The 14,847-nt window shown below is 38.5% G+C and overlaps 2 protein-coding genes across 4 annotated transcripts in view; both read right to left on the bottom strand.

The window, feature by feature from the left end:
• Positions 1-1,826, bottom strand: part of LOC149075022 (MPN domain-containing protein) — a 35,703-nt gene extending 33,877 nt beyond the window's left edge. For 2 of the 3 annotated variants that reach the window (XM_089246037.1, XM_089246038.1), the window contains exon 1: positions 1,757-1,814. In XM_089246037.1, coding sequence (XP_089102163.1) covers positions 1,757-1,763 — 7 coding nt within the window. In that variant the 5' untranslated portion in view covers positions 1,764-1,814. Of the gene's footprint in view, positions 1-1,756 lie in introns of all 3 variants that reach the window. The other variant, XM_089246036.1, reaches the window with a different exon arrangement.
• Positions 1,827-7,330: 5,504 nt separating this feature from the next.
• Positions 7,331-14,140, bottom strand: LOC149075021 (synaptonemal complex protein 3-like). Its single transcript, XM_089245746.1, has 4 exons — positions 13,699-14,140; positions 10,826-10,987; positions 8,153-8,251; positions 7,331-7,952 (listed from the first exon to the last, which is right to left on the bottom strand). Exons 1-4 carry the CDS (start codon positions 14,041-14,043, stop codon positions 7,791-7,793), a joined length of 768 nt encoding a protein of 255 aa, XP_089101872.1. The 5' UTR covers positions 14,044-14,140; the 3' UTR covers positions 7,331-7,790.
• Between the last annotated feature and the right edge of the window lie 707 nt (positions 14,141-14,847).

Raw genomic sequence — 14,847 nt, 5'->3', positions numbered from 1 at the left:
TTTTCTCTATACCACTCCTCCATTCCTTCTTTCTTATCACTTATAATAGTTTTCAGCATCTCTCGGCATATCGCTTCATTGTATACTTCACTTTCCTGTATGGCTTTCAGTAATTGCATTAAGCTGCATTAAACTCCGGTCAAACTTCTACCCCCCCCCCCTAAGTTTGTGGCCATGGTCTCCAGATATTCCTTGTTCCTTTTTGCCAAATACGACATCTTTATTTATAATCTCAATACAGCCACACAAAACCTGCTTCTCTTCCCTACGCAGGATTGCCCCCTTTCAGCACCATAGTCGGGTTGATTTTACAAAAAAACCGCTGTGGGAGCTAGACGCTGCTACTATCATTCTATACAAACTGGAGTGGTTCCACCATGGCTAGGACACTCTTTTTCTTCTAATTCACCTCACAGTCTTGAGTAGTTGAAGCCACGGTCCTGCCAATTGCGCCAGTAAACTTTCCCCGTCTTCTTATCGGTCGTAGGTCCTTGGCTACACTTCTACTGCAATTTCAGGGAGAAATAACTGGGTTCTAAACTCCCAAAAGAATAAACAACACTTTATTTCATTTATTATCCAACACCCCCAATGAAACCGCATCATGTCTCTTCAGTACAAACTTTCACACTACTCTAACTTTTTTGAATGTCATTATTTTTTTCTCTTTTCTTTCTCTAGCGACTTCTGTTTCTCCCAGGCCTTCTTCCAACTCTTTTCTCCCGAGTCTTACAATCGCCATGGGCAATTTACTACCTAGTGAGTTGTGCCGGAAGTGTAAGTGTGTGTACCTAACAGTGAGAGTGTGTATCTAGTGTTGTCTGATTTTTCAGTGCTGCCATCTATTTTTTCAAAAGTGGTGAGTGAATTGTAATGACCGAATATTCGTACAGTTTCTAGCCCTGTTGCTTTCTGACTGTGATGAGATTTCTTAACAGGGAGATTGATTCGCATTTGCGCCTCAAGGTTGAGAACCGCAGAAAACCAAATTCAGTGGACTTCGACCACCACTATGGCGGATGGGGGTGTTCAAACCCGGGACCTTGCGAAGCGATTCCATCACTACGACCACCTGACCACCACAGCAGCTATATATATACACATTATATAGCTGTTGTGATGGTCATATGTTCTAAGAAGAGAAAAATGTTTGGTACTTCCACAGTGTAATGGCCTACTGCGTTCGCCCAGCTTGCAAGGGGAACAAAGGTTTGATTCCCGCCAGAGGCAGTTAATTTTGCTTTTTTAAATGCATCTTCAGATAAGCTAGTTGTCAAAAACCCTTGAACAAGGGTTATCATCACCTTGAAGAGCAAAAACTGGTATTAACAAGGGATCAAAGAACTGTCCAAAAGGTGTCTCTAGATGTCTATACAGGGCAACGCGATGGCCTCAACATTAGTGTTAAGCAATTTTTGTTGCAATTTGATGTATAAAACGAGATATTGTAACATTTTTGACTCATTTTGATACTAGAAAACAAAACTTGAATTTTTATCTCATATGATAGAATTTGAAAGCATTAACCTCGAGATCAATAAAAAATACTTATTTTATTTTTATTATTATACTTATTTATTAGTTTGTTTATTAATACGCTTTTCATCCCCGAATTCGGTGATCATGGACATACTAAAGTGACGGCGATTATAATCTATCATAATAATTTTTATTATCATACAACATTCAACATGCGAAGAGATTATTATTTTATTTGAAAATAAATAATCGAAGTATAAATAGGCGAATAACTTACGACTCATGATCAAAGCGCAATGTCAGTCAAGTAACCAACCGGCAGTAGCGTCTGTGATTTCTGTTGATATGGCGATCTGACTTTTCTGGTAAGGAAGTTTCGGTAGCGTCCGAAATTTTAATTCCGATCAATTTATACAGGACTTTTAGCTTTTTGGATATTTGCCGCTCGATCTGGGACAGTATCGAAACCATTTGACCATATTTCTTCAAGATAAATATGGGAAATTGCTAATCATCGCCAAAAAACGATGCCAAAGCCGAACAAAGTTGCCAGTTGTAAAGCCGGGTTTTTCTAGGAATAGGTTTGTTGCGCAGCGTGAACCGAATTAGACTATTTCGCGCCGACAGAAACGAGTTACATAATAACGATACGCGTTTGTATTTTCCTAGCGAGGCGCGTCAGTTCAGGGCGGCTATATAAAGTATATGGCTTTGGCATCAGCTACTCTGTCGTCTGCATGCTCCGGTTTGAAGGGAAGGGAAAGAAGGTACACAAGGTTGGAGTGAAAGGAATATCGGCAAAACCGCGGCGCACGACGCATTTGACTCCTCCAGAAGCAGTCAGCCAATCACGCCCGACGTAAAGCGCTGTCGTGAGGCGTATTGCGCTCTGTGGGAAAACAGTCATGCTAATTTTCTTGCTGGTGAGTGGACGGCGTGTCGCGCTGGGTGAATCACGTTTCGCGCGGCACAGGAAACCTGCTCCTAGGAAAACACGGCTGCCCGGAAAATCTCATGCGTGAAACTGTTCATGCTCCGTCGTCTCCTGAAGTTTCGCTAGAATTCCGCGGAAATATTGGATGGTGAGGTGGCCAGAGGACACAAGCTTCAAGTTTGTTGAAAAATATCTTCGCCATGAATGTTTGTTGAACTATTGAAATGAAAATTACCTTAACAAACAAGCTAAAAATTATTCGATGTTGGAAAAAGCTATGGAATATTCTGTCGACGTGATGTCAGGAGTTGAAAAAAATTGAAGATTCAAAAATATATATCAGGTGGGGAGGATTTATATATTAAAAACTGGAGGGGGGGGTTTCGAATATTTCTCTCGTCCAGAACGAATTTGCTGCCATCTGTTGTAAAAATACATGATCAAATATTTAACATAAAGATGTCATCTCTATAGATTAAATTAAAAAATAATAGTGATTTCGAAAATTTGGAAATAATTTTTGTTTAATGAATTTTTATTATTTAATTTTTAACCCTTAGAATTTCCTACGAATGCCAAGAATCTTCTCCCGTATTTTCGGCTTACATAATTCATAATTTATCTCCTCTTCAACTTCGATTAAAATATCATATAATCGATATTTAGAACTTAGAGGAGAAATAGAGAAATCTTATATTTCTTCTCGATGACTTACTTAAGTTTATAATATGCTGTGTATTCTTTTTTCCCCTGTTATGTCATCTCTCGCCCCCCTTACGTGCACCTCCTGATGCGTGGGTGGCAGAGACGAAAAAAGGGGACAAGCGAACTGTTTCCCTCGCGTGACCTACTTCTTGCTCAGTGCGTTGCTCTCGCGCAAGTGAGAAAAAAGTTTCTCCTTTTTTATTGAATAAATTTATTTAAGTGAATAAATTTATATTCTTTAAAAAAAATATCATATAATGTGGCTCTGATCACAGTATTCTTAAGTTCTACCTGATCATCTTCATCCATCGTTACGAAAGCTATGAGCTTTAAAAAAGGCACCTCTCTGAATGCCAGATAAATAAAAAATTATTACTATTATACTCCCGCGCGTTGCGTCTGTCTCTCTCCGTGGATTTGAGTAGACTGAAGCGCGCATGCGCTAACTGCGCTCACCTCCGTAAAAATTATCCAATGAGCGCCTACTTACCACTTATCGTGTGGACAGTTTCAAGAAGAATCGGTAAGTTAAAATTAAGTTACCAACTAAAGCACTTGCCTCGTGTAAACGGGCCTTTACTTAAAATCCCACGATTAATACCAGTAGAGCGGCCATCAAAAATTGTACCGCGGGACTGGCGAAAAAAGTTTCATTTGGCTCGGCTCGACATTTCATCCGGGCCTGGCAGCAAATTCAATATGTGGGTCACCGTGTTTGTTGACGTTAAAAAAAATGGATGGCTTTGACCAGCAGCCAAAAAAAAAAAAAAAATCCTATATCATGAACTTTTTGCCATTTATTGTTTGGAAGTTGTACTAATTTATGTTTTTTAGTTTGCTTCCTAAATAACAAATAGCAGAATGGAGTTATATTTTCCTAATTATGATTCATCAATGAATTTTTTGGCGATTCATTAATGAATTAATTTTTAAGGAAGACATGCTTCAATTTTGAATCTGAAATACGAGGAAACATTGACAATTGCCAATAATGCCAAAGGTGAATGAACGGGTAAAAGGCTTACATCCCGGAATGGACAGAGCCTGGGTCACGACAGACCCAGTCATCGTCGAAAATAATGCCAAAGGTGAACAAAACCGCTAATAATGATAAAAATCTCTGGAAAATTGCCTAATGGCGGAAAATGAAGCACTCACAGGCAGAGGCGTCAACATAAAGGAAACATTGAGAAGTCTGAAAATTTCCAGTCGTCTCATGCACGGGACTCAAGCCTGTACGCAGGAAGGGGAGGGGTATGTTGCAATGTCCATTCATTCATTTTTGATGGGGTTCAGCACCAGGTTCCGTTGTTCATAGGCGGAGATGGACTTGAAGGTCTGAGAAGGGCACAATGATGAATAGTTTCAAATGACCGCGAATGACATCGAATTTTTCTCGTCTGGGTCTATTCACACAGATGAGTTCAATTTTTTTTGCATCTGAAACATATTAGGATCGCATTCCGTACGCAAAGAAAATGGAAATGCGTGCTTAGCCCAGATGATTTTAAACATTTTTTTTCATACTATAAATTCACTTTAGAGGGCACGTAAAAAGTCTGACTTGGGGGGGGAGGGTGCCAAGGATCTTAGCATAGGGGCCTGCTGATTGATGTGGAGTGCCATGTTGGCTTCCATATCCTTAGAAATGCGTAGAAGGTGTGCGAACTTCTAAAAATTCACGGCGAGCATACCACTCCCCTCTGATCATACTGAACCATAACAAGGAATACGTAAATTTCGCCAAAAAAAAAATCCAAAATTTCGCAAAAAACAAAAATAATAATAATAATAATAATTTAGAAATCGTAAATTTCGCATTTATTCGCAAAAACAATTCAGGTCAGAAATTTCGTATTTGTTCACAAAAAATATATAAAATATATTTTAAAAAAATATTATATCATAGGCCCTCGGCTAAAATGATTTTTCTGCGGCCCCCCCCCCCCATCTTGCTAGAAATGCTTACTCTCGATAATTTGAACCAGATCTCATTTTTATTAGGCCCCTCTGCACTTGAGGTTTCTGGGCCGTGCTCGGTCAAACCCATGCATTAAGACGACACTGGTTGGATGTCATGTGTAAAGTCTATTTATTTTAACTCTTTCCTGCTGCTGTGTCTTCAGCAGAATACCATGCCGTTCATCAATTCCAACGTACAGTAGAGTCTCGTTCATCCGACATTCCGTATTATCCGACATCCCACCGCAAAAAAAAAGATCAAGCACCAACTGTTGAGATTTCAGAATTTCACATAACGACAGAGTTAAGATTCTAGAAACTGCAGTTAAATACATTGAGCAACAAGAAGCTACAGGAATCGACATAATGATGCTGCAAAGATGGCGAGATTTGGCAGCGAAGAAACGGCACTCGTCAGGAAAAAGCAGACTAAGATCAAAAAAATTTTTAAATCATCACAGGACTGAACTTTTTTAAGGACTGTGTATTTAACTTCAAAATATTCTGTAACTGTAAGTTCATTTTCTCACTAAATTTCTTCTGCTGTTTTGCAGTAAACATGATTATTAGGCTCATAATGTGCAAAATTATAACATAATTTGACGTTTAATAGGCTTTTCCTTAACACCTCTGTATTATGCCGACCAGTTTATGTCGGATAAGCGAGACTCCACTGTACTCATTTGTCAATTTTTTTTCTCGTAAAAATGTCCTTGAAATTTGAGCCCAAAAGATTTCAAATCTGCTAATCACAAAACATGTGTGAATGGAAAGTTTGATCCTTTCAAATTGTCGATTAGCATAATTTTCCTAAAGAATTCGAAAACAAAAGTCAACTGAACTCGTATTTTAGGAGCTAGAATTTCATTGTCAAAATTGTTTTTAAGAAACTTATGCTATCGAAAAAAGCAGCAATATATGATATTCGCTCAGATGAATGACACCTTTGAACCACGAATTCTGCCTCGTTACTACAGGCGTCGGGAAGAATTTTGCTGCTAGTAATAGCCTACTTATACAGTGATACTGTTTTTCTCTTTGGTAGCTTAAATACGCACTGCTCATTTTTCTTGAGTGCAAAATAAGTTATCTTCGTCTTGGCCACAAAATAATTAAATTCTTTGAATTCTTTGATGAATGCGTCACCTACAAGATTCACTTTATGTGCTCAGCAATGGTAGTGTAAAATATTGTCACCAAGAAGAGTTTTTAAAAATTTGAATCACGCAGTCATATAACGTGCGGAGTCTGATACTAACTCTTTCATTTTCGTATTCTTTCAAGGTGTCATTTATAGCTTGGAAACACACGGAAGAATTAACGATAAAATTTGAATTATCGAGATTTCACAGAAAAGTAGCAAAAATTCGAATTTTTGCATTTACTCGTTAAAATTGGCAAATTTCGCATTTATCGCGGTTATTTCGTAAATACGAAATTTACGTATCCCTAACCATAACTAATACTTTAAGATTTTATATCGCTTTGCTAGTATTTTTCCCATTATTGTTGATTATTTTCCGCGTACCTCTCAATGTCTGTCCAGTATCTTCACTGGTACCAGTATCACAGGTTGAGAACCATTGGCTTATGTTAACTGATGGCACGTTATACTCAATGTAGTATATGTACACTATACTCAATTAACATGAATTGTGCAGCGTGTGCGTCTAATGTTAAGTGTGGTAATGTCAAGGGGTGCTACCATCAAACGGAATTCCATTCAATAAAGAGAAATTACCAAATTGAAGATTTCTTCTGTCGTAGGTGAAATTGTCGCTGTGATGAGACTGTCTGAAATGATATAGACGGGCTCGCATCAATGCTTCGATGTCTAGATATCGACTCCAGCCGATCATTGTGCTCATGACTCAATGAAGAACATTGTATGATTGCCGCTTATTTCAAAATATTTAAAAAAAATGCTACAGGTTGTGTTTCGGGGGGGGGGGGCACGTATTAGAGGTCTCAATAATTATATATAGACCTATTATATAATAGAATTACATTACCAAACAATATTGTATAATACTGTCATGTGATATTTGGTCAGCCCGGAATATTTTGTTTAAAGTTTGAACCTTTAAATAGCGAGTCCTGTACCTGCCTCACTTGTATTCGCTAAAATCCAGCATGTATAAACCTAAGCTGTGTAACATGATTAACACAATGTATCGGGATCGATTAACACAATGAACTTTTATTCGTCCAAGTCTAAGCAAAAAAAGTATCTCGAACCCATAGACATCTAGAGACGTAAAATTTTATTGTATCTGAAATATAATATTTAGCATCTCCAAATAGTAGTGAAATGAACAAATAAAACTCAAACTATATCATGTGAACATGAAATTGAAGCTTACTTTATTTGAGAAATGCATTCCTCTCCAAAACATATTAGTGGTACATCTAAATAACGTTGTTTAAAGTTATTACCTGACCTAGGCACAGCACCTCACATAAAATTGTGCAAAATACGAGTTGTGTTGAGAAACAAGCGAATGTAAACAAATACCGGTACAATTCAATCTAATGGAAATGTTCCAAATATGCAATAATGAATTAAACAAAAAATTAAAAAAAATGTAATACTTTAAAATTACAATGTTAACACCCTGAAAGTGAAATGAACATTAGAAATGAAATAATAAAAAGAAAAATGAAAGTGAGCGGTAGTAGGTACCGTTCTTTTTCCCGATTAGTTCACAGATCAATTGAACATCATACTCTGCAGGTTCTTGCGAACCTGAATCATCTGCAGTTGCCTGTCTTCCTGCAGGATCTTTTTCTGTATCTTAGTCATCTGCTTGGTCATGTCGTTGTGGATCTGAGCACACTGATGGATATGACTCGTTTCCAAATCGTCTATACCCTGCGAAGTCACGAGAACGAGTTATAATAAAGTCAGTGACCGACACGCACACATCAATAAAATTTTTCTAATCGTCTCTTTGCTTAGAAAAGAAGGGGAAAAAAGAATGCAAGTGAAAGAGTATAAAGTAAGTGTAACACACGAAACACGAAATAGAATACATCTATATATATATATATATATAAAGTATATATGTATACCTTGAAAAACTGTGCTGCTAATTCCCTCATGTTCTTGGCTTGTTGATTCCTGTCGATAATGCTGAGGCGAAGTTGCTTCTGTTGCGCAGCAATCACTTTCTTCTCGTTCCAAAAAGAGGGGTCAGGAAATGAAAAGAAAAACCTAATTTTAGTACCCTATTCTCTACGACTGGTGTCGACTGAAGTAATTGAATATTGAAGGACCAGGCGCAAGCCGCTTCTCATCCCACAAGGAAAGGGTCCCAAGCTGTGCCGTCTTAAAGCATGGGCCCACCCAAGCACAGACCAGGGGACAAACATAATTAGAACTAGTTGAAATTTTGAGAATTTGCCAGGTAAGGGCCTCAAAAAAGTCACTTGACCGGGGGACCCACGATGCTCTTAAGATGGCCCTGATTCCAAAGCGACGTCTTCAAAATGTTTTCAAAAAAATTAGCCTACCACTGATGCTATTCATTTAAATATGCACAAAAATATATATTTTAAAAAATCCTGCAGAATTATTATGGGTCACTCAAAAAAAATGTAAATATTTAATTTTGAAGGCCAATAGAAGCCAAAAAAGAATGTGAAAATACCGCATCCACCTAACGTATTAGAGTGGCGTCATTCAAACAGGGTCGGAATCAGAGTGCAAAATTTAGGGTGCGGCAGTTTTAAGTGGGAACACAGAACAACGCTACAAAATTATCGACTTCAATATTGTGGGGGAGGTAAAAATCTTAGTTACGGACCTGCATGTAAAGCAGAGTGTGCAGCGGGGTTATTATAAAATTTTAACTAAAAATTATATCACATTTTCTTGGGGGGTACTGCTGTTTATTAGAAATTTTTAAAAAAATTAATAATTGTTAATAATCAGAGATCACGCCATTAGTGTTCCCCAAGATGAAAGAGATGTATTCTTTAGATTAAATTTTTTTAGGTGTGGCCTTGGAGGAGGTAAAAGAGCATTATACAGGTTGATTCATAACTCGACGTACAAACTTTTAGGGGAAGTAGAAAACACAAAAACAAAACAGAATCACATAGGAATTGTATGACCGGGATTTTTTTTTTATTTTGTGAATAACTTTTTATGATAAGAACTTTGAGCACTTGTTGTGAAACGTAACTTGTACACGTACCTTCCTCGTGTAAAGTATCGCTAAATAAAGAGTTTTTCCACCCATTATTGGCATGTCATTTCTGCATCTTCGTTTCTTCTCCAGCTTATCAGGTTGAGGTTTCCGGTCATATATTCCTATGTGATTCTGTTTTGCTTTTGTGTTTTCTACCTCCTCTAAAAGTTTGTATGTTGAGTTTTGAATCACCGTGTATATTTACTTCTATACCTTCTCTCAGGGTCTGCCGTTCTACATCACTGTTTCACGGTCACGGTCATTCAAACAATTCATTATCAGATTAAAGCCCCCGTTAATAACTCTTTATAGTTAATGACTATAATAGTATATTTATAAGCGTCTTAGATCAAGTACAGCGCAGACAAAGAAATAGAGAGAAAAAAAAAGAAGAAATAACTAGTTTCTATATATAAAAACAGAGAAACAAACCAGAAGAGTGAAAGAAATTAGTTTTTTTATATAGATATTGCCAAGAAGCGCAAGAAGCAATGAGTAGCCGACCCTTAGTATTTTAAACAATTTTTTCGGTTTTAATAATTGCATTACGATGCTAACTTTTTTTGTTTTCATTTGCTTCTGGATGAGATGAACGTACTTTAATTTTTTGAGGACGACACCTTGGGACCCTTTCCTTGCAGGAGAGCTATCGAAGCATTTCCAAGGATGGGAGTACCTGGGAATTTATTAATTTATTCTTCAAAAGTTATGAGTCGCAACAGATGTGAAAATAACAAACACACAACATGGTTTAATATATATTAATATATATACATTGAGAAATCTGGAATAAAAATGACGGAGTAATAAAAAAAACTGGAATTGAAGAGAGCTCGCCAGTACCACCTTAAAATATGATGTAGACGGAATTTTCAAACATTTAGGCACACCCCCCCTCTCCCCCCCCCCCACTTTCCTGATGGGGAAGTGCAAGAGCTTCCGATTTTTCAAACTACCAGTACAAGCTTTTTTGAACACCAACTTGATTTTTGAAAAAGTTGGGCAAAGGGAGGTATATATATATACAAATTTTTCAATCTAAGAAAAATTAATCTAAAAAATTTAAACATTGTAAATCGGGGGGGGGGGGGAATAAAATAATAAAATAATGCTCGTACATTCATTCAAACCGAGCACAATTCCAGTCTATCACCATGGGCAATTTACTACCGATTGAGTTGTGCTGGAAGCATTGGCATACGCAAAGGGGATTAGACCTCCACCCCTAAAGCCGAGATTATAGTGTTATTTTGCTCGAAAAAACTTAAATCCCCCTTCCCCCCTTGAGAAGAAAAACATTGAATGCGGATCTAGTGAGTGTTTGAAATTTCAGTGCTGCCATCTATGAGTGAAATATAACGATTGGATATTTGTACCGTTGTTAACCTGTTGCTCGCTGTGGTTATGTTTTTTAACGGGGAGATCAGCTAGCATAAGTAAGTGGGGAACCAGAGAAAACCAACTTCAACCGACCACAAGAAGTTTGAAAACGCTTAAACTGTATGTACGTACAGTACGTAGAGTATACCGAACAGTGTCAAAATGCACAAACCTGGCTTTTCTCAAAGAACTCTTTCTCTTTCTTCAAATTCATCTCAATGTTATCCATCATGTCCACCATCTGCTTGCGAAACTCTTCCAAAACAGCCCTGCGTTCCACTGACTGGGTCTTGCAGGTTTCCACAAACTTCTTCACTGTAGCGTTAGTCGATTCCTGATGAAAGACAAAAAAAATTAAACTCGACAATTGAAATGTATGATTTTAGTTTTCGTTATTTGCCTTTTTATTTATTAGAAATAAATACACAGACAGACAGACAGGGCCATAAGCGTGAAGTTATTGCAAATATTGGAAGGGGGGGCCCTCAAACCCAATATTTCTATAGACACTTATGGAGATAGTGACAGTGATATGAGACAGATAGTGACAAATAAGGGCGGGGGAATGTCGGGCCCATGGACCGGTTACAAGTTTACGCCTATGGGGACATGGCTACTGAGACCGCTCAGAGAAAAATAAATAGAATCGACGTTATTAAAACGTCCCCCATTGTCCTATTGTTAGGTCGATAACGGGGTTGTATCGAAAGGTAAAAGTTCAGATAAAGTCGTTAAAACATTTGGGACTTGCAACGGTCGCTATAACGGATGATCATTATAACGAGTGTCAGTGCACATTTTATTTGACCATTGTCCTGTACTGTGAGAATCACATTCAACGAAATTAGTTTAACAGAACCATTTTGAGCCCATTGGGAAAACGATTTTGGTGACACGTCACAACTGTGATTCCCAAGCAATGGGCAAAGAGATCTGTCTAGAGGTGTCAAAAGATATTTGGGGTAAAGAATTTTGAGAACGTAATAATTTGGCTGTGATTCGCAACCAGTGTGTCATGGCTAAGGTCGCAACTGGGGGGGGGGGGCAGAAGCAGGCGGGTCTGGTGCCTCAGGCACTGGACTAGGGGCACACCGAAATTCACTATTTAACTACTCCTTCCATATTACTCGGAGCCGGGCCGGAACTAGGGGGGCAGGGGACACCTGCACGGGTTATAAGTTTAGGGGGGCGGCAGTTTTAGGTGGGAACAAAGAACACCGTTACAAAATTATCGAATTTTAAAGTTGTGAGGGCGGCAAAATAATGTTTGCCCCGGGCGCCAAAAATCCTGGTTACGGCCTTGACTTGAGTTGCCAAAATGCCTGCTTTCCTCTGCTGACAAAGAATGTAACATTAATTCTGGCCCTGGTTATAGCAATATAAGATGACACCGAAACATCTTGATATCAGGTAAGGGTGTCGTGTAAAACATAAATTGTCCAAAGATGCCGATATCTTTGAGACAAAAGATTGGGAATTCCTGCTCTACAATATCTTTATGGGTCGTCCCCCACAGTGGAGACCTTAAATATTTATTTCTTGGACATTTTTATTCTGAGCTATAAAATTAATATGGAGGCAATACATCGCCCCCTTAATGCCAGAAGTACCAATGTTCAATGTCCTTAGGGAAAAAAAGAACGTGGGAAATGACGTTTGAATGTTTACTCTACTAATAAAAAATGAACGTGTGACTCAATCTGTGTAAAAGTCCCAAGATTTATCCTGTGGCAATATAAATCTGAGTATAGATAAACCAAAAAGTCACATTCTCTCTGTATTTTGATTTCTCCACACAATGTTTGTAATTCGAATTACGATATTGGAGTTGTTTTTTTTTTTCACTGCTGTACCTTTCACCAGAGTCGTCTTAACACATGGGCCCCGAACTAGCATGGACCGAGGGCCTCAAGGGCATCGGGGGGACCTCGTCATTATGAGAATTGGAACTGCGATTTTTCAGAGTAAGTGTGAAAATTAGTAGGCAAGTATTTTCAGTTAGGGAGGGAGCCGGGGAACCCATGTTGTTAACAACAATGGCCCTGCCCTTCGCATCTATGTACGTTCATCACCAGAGGTGCTGATGCATGGGTTACTAGAAATTCCGTAAATCGATGACAGCTTCAGTATATTTTTTTCGATAATTTTTTTCCGAAAATGATGGTTATAGATTCTAAACATCGTATTTCATCGTATACAGTTGTTAAAAAATAATCATCATCGATATGCTTTGTGTAGGCAGAAAAAAAAAGGAACCACGTATGTCATTTCTCGACCAACTTTAATGGGAAGACCACGTATTTTCGGTGAATTTTGATATTGTTTTATTGCTAGGAATATTTTGATAATATATATATCTAAAATATAGATATATTATATATTATCAATATTTTTAAATATTCTTTCTACATATTTACATCCTATCCAAGAGTTTTATTGTTAATTAGTGTTTTAACATGCCATTCATCAATTATCGAGGGGCTAAAACAAGCCATTTTTTTTGTTCTTCCTGTAAAGTTAAGAATTTTCGATATTCGATGTACGTTACAAGGTATTCATTCTAAATCTAAGCCATCGATATACGATAATTTAGAGTTCATGTGTGAAGAGGTAGGGAGGCATTGCATCGTATATTCACAGGTTATTTTAAAAAAAGTATAGTACATTTCACAAAGTTCATTGGGGGTTGATCAAATTCCCTGAGCCCCCCCACCAAGGCCGCAACTAGATACTTCGTTAGCCAGAGCAAATGATTCCCACGTTCCACCACCTATAGGTACTGATGACATGAAACAATATAGTGGAACCTCGATAACGAACATCCCCTCCCCGTTAGCGGACACTTTGACGAGTGAGGAACAGGGTCTCAATGCATTTTTCGTTATATATATCAACGGACATTCTCCGTTAGCGGACAAAAATGTTGGTCCCATGGTGTTTGTTACCGAGAGGTTCCACTATACGCATATAGTAAAAGTTAAACCTTTTTAAACGGCAATCATACAGATCATGAGAAAGATAGATAATGGATAGATAAATGCATACCTCGGCGAATTTCTCCACTTTCTGCCGCTTCACTTCAATTGTCTCTTTCATCTTTGAGCTGAACCCTTTGAGAAGCTTCACCATTTCGGTTCCGAAGCCATCGCCCACTTCGTCGTCGTCGTCACGATCATCCATGTTCTTGTCGTCGGCTGTTGATGGAAGGCTTTTCTTTGTCGCTGCCGAACTCTTGGCCACTGATGAGGCACCGTCATCGGCAAACGGATCTTCGGTCATGATGCCCCTTTTCATGTAAGATTTAGGAGCCGCAAATCGGTTTGATTTCCCTTTATTTTCATCCATTTTCTTTGAGCGACGGTTTTCTCCAGCGTCGTTTTCAACAACCATTTCCGTCGAGCGTTGACTTCACGATGCTGTTCAAATGATGCCCCGTCCAAGCAAACAGGGGATAGAGACACGCACGCTCCGACAAACAAACCACAAATGACCTTCAAGTGAAACACCTATGCTTTCCTTCGACAATCGAGCAGACGACAGCTCAGTTCCAGTTCAGACCAATCACGGCATTAGGCTTTATCAGACGACACACTGAAAAGAATCCGAATAAACCTTTTTACCTTGTTGAAGAGAATTAGGTTTTACTATAACCACTGCAAAAACCCAGGCCGCCTTATCATCCGCCATTACTATGCAAATTGTGATTTCGATGTTGTTACACATTCCAAGCTCTAGTCTGTGAACCCATTATTTCTTAAAGGTTTTGATTCATTATTTTCTGATATTTCTCTACAGTAATTTTCATTCGATTTATTATTAGAGGCCATTCAAGTATTACGTAAGCAGATTTTTAGCCATTTCTGACACCCCCCCCCCCTTGTCAGCAAAATTTCATCAGCACCTTAGAATATTTCATATCTTCAAAAGGGGTGGTTGATAACGTAAGCAACCTTCAAATGCCCTCTCCCCTTGTCATCAAAAGTCAGCAAATCTGAAACCCCCCCCCCTCGATGCTGGCCGCTGTGGTGGTCGAGTAGTTATAGTGCCGGACTCAAGTAGTTATAGTGATGCGAGGATCCGGGTTCGAACCCCACAGTGGTGGTCGGCTGAAGTTGGTTTTCTGTGGTTCCCAACTTCAAGGCGCAAATGCGAGCCGATCTCCCCGTTAAAAAGTCTCGCCACAGAGAGCAACAG

Source organism: Pholcus phalangioides, unplaced genomic scaffold (assembly GCF_987345545.1).
Source record: "Pholcus phalangioides strain wild (caught in Gottingen) unplaced genomic scaffold, Ppha-v1.0 ptg000016l_1, whole genome shotgun sequence".
Taxonomy (NCBI): Eukaryota; Metazoa; Arthropoda; class Arachnida; order Araneae; family Pholcidae; genus Pholcus; species Pholcus phalangioides.
This window is presented reverse-complemented; position numbering and strand designations above follow the sequence as displayed.